Genomic DNA, 4354 nt, shown 5'->3' with positions numbered 1-4354 from the left:
TAAAATCGGGAGGGTGAATTTTATGTAACAAAGCCTCTAAAGTGTTCAAATGGGACAACATTTTCTTTAACCTTCTTTAAAGGTCATGCCGCACGTAGCCAAGGCTCTAAAATCGGGAGGGTGAGTTTTATGTAACAAAGCCTCTAAAGTGTTCAAATGGGACAACAAAATGCAACATTTTTTTCACTGGCTGACACAAGTCACAAAAATGTCAGACTAAAAATTGTCTTCAAGAGCCAAATGTGGAAGTTCTAAGCAATCTTTACTCGTGCTTCTTTTTGTCGTGCTTCTTTGCGAAGAGAGAGTGTTCCGTGAGACTCAAAATATGTGTCGTGTTAGTAACTTAGTGGTACTGCAGTTTGTCATGAACTTGCGACACCCAACCTCGTGATCTTAGGGTTGCTGGGCGAGGCGATGGCGTAGGACCTCCTCCGAATGTTTTAAAACCCGAACATACCAAAATTCCTACCATAAGAAAAAAACATATCAATGACTTTGATTTAAAGACTGGAGAATTGAATCCGGTCTTTATTTTTGTTTTAGCAAAAAACAGAGTCTAGAACAAAGCCCGACTTTACTAAAAACGCACACAACAATGGCAGTAGACTCCTGTTAAAATGCGCCACCCCGAACCCCAAAGTTCTGGCTCCTCCACTGGAGAAAACTAAACTGTTGAGGTGTCAATTAATTGGTCATTCGTGGAGAGCAATACTCCAAAAGCGAACATGGTGAATTGCCCACGTACGTTATGGACGGTACGTGTTAAACAAACTCAATTTCCCTACAATATCAGATCAACACGTATGTATAACAGTGCCGGCTCCGGTGTTTGGGTTACCCAAGTCCGATTCTAAGCTTGGTTACCTACTTACTATTAAGTCATAAAAAATAAAGAGACATACAAGTCAAAATTTTCTTGTTCGGTATACAAATTTTTTTTTTGGTTGCCCCATGATGGGATTTGCCCAAGCCCATGGTCTTGTGGGGCTTACCCTAGGGTCGGCTCTGCGTATCACAATTGTTTTTTTTTTTTTTTGGTGCTTGGCGAAAGTTTGTATGATTAGTTGTAGTTAGTGAGCTTTAAATCCCAGTTAATTGCATCAGAGTATATGGTCCCTACCACTGGACTATCACCCCACTTGCCATGCATGAAAATTGTTGCTACAAACACTGTGAAGACAGAACCAACGCACAAAAACTGCGAGAGTGGAGCCTTTAATTTCCTGTTTATGAATAGTTACAAACTTTCAGTGCTGATCTAGCTAGTGTTCCATTAACCCAAAAGAAACAAACTTTGCTACAAAAACGAAAGCTTAAAAAGAGAGAGAAATATATATTAAGTGGGGGAAACCAACTGACAAGAGAAAAGATTGAAGTGGCTCAATAATGTTGGTTTGTTTACTAATGGAGAGACTTGTATTTTAGATAGTTTGCAAAAGCCAACCAACCATTGGTGTTGGCACGACAATATAGAGTTGTTGCTCAGCTCGGTACGTTCATTCTCTCCCCGATGGCTGGAGGGCAAAGAGCACAAGGACTCAACAAACCATGCATCCTCCTCATAGGTAATTACTCTCGTCACCTTGCGTAAAGCCTGCAGTAGCAACGGAATCAGGAAAAGTATACCGAAAAGACATTTCTATTCTACGAGTGTTTTCTATTATATTAGACATCGTTAGTGATCCCGGCTTAGTGAGTCCTTCCGTGATGAATTGTTGGCATTAGTACTACATTTTGTTTTTGTGAACCGAGGAGGAGAACCGGGGGCTTGGTGGGAAGAGGAATATTGTACCATGGGAGAAGCCAAGGATGTCTCTTTCAAATTAAATAAATAAATAAATATATATATATATATTTTTGTTATTGGAATCTATATGATTCGTAATCGCGAGATGCTATCAAAGCTTCGAAATACATGAATCATGCGGTATGATCATGCAGCCGTGAAGACAAGACGGAGGTAGTGAAGGAATTTTGAGAAACAGAGAATCATGCGCCTCAAAATGGCCTTCACAAAAGAGTCGAGTTATGATGCAAATATACACAAATTTCCGAGGATTTTTTTTCTTTTTTCTTCTGTTGCTTTGCTTTTTTCCTTAGTCTCTCTGTTGTTTATGGACAGTGATAGCTGGTATGGAGAGGTTTGCATTCAAAGGGGTGGCATCAAATTTGGTAACGTACCTAACCGATGTGTTGAAGATGAGCAATTCTACAGCAGCCAAGACAGTAAACAGTTGGTGTGGATTCACATCTATGTTGCCCCTACTAGTGGCACCCCTTGCTGACACTTACTGGGATCAATATTCCACCATATTAGTCTCTTCTTCCCTATATGTTCTGGTAATTTACTCTTGTTCACATAATTTTTTGGTTAACAACATACAAAAGGAAAATTTATATCGGAATTTTCATGTAGACTGATATAGCGATTTGTTGTTTTTTTATTTCAAGCCAAACGACACTGTTACGCCTTGTAATTCAAATTGTCACGGTCACATCATTCTGATTATGTTGAGTATATAAACTACGATTCTATAGAGATTCCCGTATTACTTTGTTTGCTAACAGCCTCATTCACTAGACAAATAAAACTTTCTAGACCGAAGGATGTTGTGTTTCGCGATCCTTTCTATTCGACTAAAACAATTTGACTTGTCATGGTTATAAAATGCAATGGGCATACCATTCTGGTGAAGTTTCTCGGTATAATTGTTCTTGGGGATCATTTTCCATTGCGATTATTTTCTGTGTAGGGACTTCTAGCATTGACATCAACAGCATTGGTGCGGCCTTGGATTCCCATCAAGAAAACCGGTCCCTCTTCATCCCTCTTCTGGTCGCTCTACATGATTTCTTTAGGCCAAGGTGGATACAATCCCTCCTTACAAGCCTTTGGAGCAGATCAGCTTGAAATTGACGAGGAAATATTGCCTTGTAGTAGCAAAAACGACGAAATTTCTGATAAGAAGAGCTTGTTCTTCCAGTGGTGGTACTTTGGCATTTGCAGTGGCAGTCTTTTGGGAGTCTCCCTTATGGCGTACGTGCAAGACACATTCGGATGGGGGTTGGGATTTGCTATCCCTACAATTATAATGGTAACTTCGATGGCACTTTTCTCCGGCGGGAGTAGATTTTACGCATTGAAGCAACCCAAGGGTAGTAGTGTAGCTTTCAAGTCCTTTGAAAACATGGTTCATGCCATGAAAGCAACCGCATTGAAAATTGTGAATGTCCGATTCGCCCTGTTGAACAAATCAGATGTTGTTGAGCTCGAGTAAGTTTCCTTACATAGTATCAGAAATCCATACTCTGAATTTTCTTAATTCTAACTTAAACGTTGCATTCATCTTGATTGAGCATGGGTCATTCAGAATGCGAAACAACATATTGGACGCTTGTAATTTTTTTACTTGTAGTTGTAATGGTGGAGTTCTGTTTATAGGCTTCAAGAAAAACCACTTTGTCAGCCAGGTCTTGATGTGAGTGAGGGCTTGAACAAGAGCTCCAACGACGGGATTCAAATACGCGAAATCGCACGAGTTATATTGCACCTCTTGCCTATCTGGACTATGCTTCTAATGTTTGCAGTAATTTTCCAACAACCCGCGACATTTTTTACCAAACAGGGCATGGCAATGAAAAGGAACATCGGAAGCAACTTCAAGATCCCACCGGCCACACTGCAGAGCGCAATCACAGTCTCCATAATCCTTCTAATGCCTCTGTACGACGTGTGCTTCATCCCCCTCGGTCGGATAATCACCCGCAACGAGAAAGGCATCACCGTGACGCAGAGGATGGGGGTCGGCATGGCTCTTTCGGTCGTAGCCATGGTGATTGCAGCGATCGTGGAGACAAAGAGGCTCGAGATCAGCAGAAATTCACAGTCAGAGACGGTGCCACTGAGCATATTTTGGTTGCTACCCCAGTACATCCTGCTGGGCATTTCAGACATTTTCACTGTTGTTGGGATGCAGCAGTTCTTTTATTCTGAAGTTCCCATAACAATGAGGACCATGGGGATCGCACTGTACACAAGTGTTTTTGGGGTAGGGAGCTTTTTGAGTGCCTTGCTAATCTCCCTTGTTGAGCATTTCACTGGTTGGTTTTGTGATGACATGAGAGAAGCTAGGCTAGACAACTACTACTGGCTTCTGGCATTGGCTAGTGCTTTTAGCTATCTAACCTTTGTAGTTTTGTGCAGATTTTACAAGAAGTAGGTTGTGATTGGCTAGTGTAGTGGTGATTGTAAATAAATGTAGGTTGTGGTTTGAGCATAAGTGCACTGATGATGTATTTTTTTGGTAAAAAAAGAAATTGGTCTAGGAGCCAATACAAGAGTAGCTGGCTTTCA

At 41.0% G+C, this 4354-nt stretch overlaps 1 protein-coding gene across 1 annotated transcript; it reads left to right on the top strand.

Annotated features, from left to right (window-relative positions):
• The first annotated feature begins 1231 nt into the window (after positions 1-1231).
• On the top strand, positions 1232-4354 carry LOC131298936 (protein NRT1/ PTR FAMILY 5.8). Its single transcript, XM_058324441.1, has 4 exons — positions 1232-1565; positions 2123-2340; positions 2754-3274; positions 3443-4354. The coding sequence occupies exons 1-4, from the start codon at positions 1511-1513 to the stop codon at positions 4218-4220; spliced, it is 1572 nt and encodes a 523-aa protein (XP_058180424.1). The 5' UTR covers positions 1232-1510; the 3' UTR covers positions 4221-4354.

Source organism: Rhododendron vialii, chromosome 8a, assembly GCF_030253575.1.
Source record: "Rhododendron vialii isolate Sample 1 chromosome 8a, ASM3025357v1".
Taxonomy (NCBI): domain Eukaryota; kingdom Viridiplantae; phylum Streptophyta; class Magnoliopsida; order Ericales; family Ericaceae; genus Rhododendron; species Rhododendron vialii.
This window is presented reverse-complemented; position numbering and strand designations above follow the sequence as displayed.

Coding starts and splice junctions, on each gene's coding strand:
- LOC131298936 (XM_058324441.1), top strand. CDS start 1,511: ATGGCTGGAGGGCAAAGAGCACAAGGACTCAACAAACCATGCATCCTC. Junction 2,341..2,753: donor CTTCTTCCCTATATGTTCTG/GTAATTTACTCT, acceptor TTTTCTGTGTAG/GGACTTCTAGCATTGACATC. Junction 3,275..3,442: donor TCAGATGTTGTTGAGCTCGA/GTAAGTTTCCTT, acceptor TTCTGTTTATAG/GCTTCAAGAAAAACCACTTT.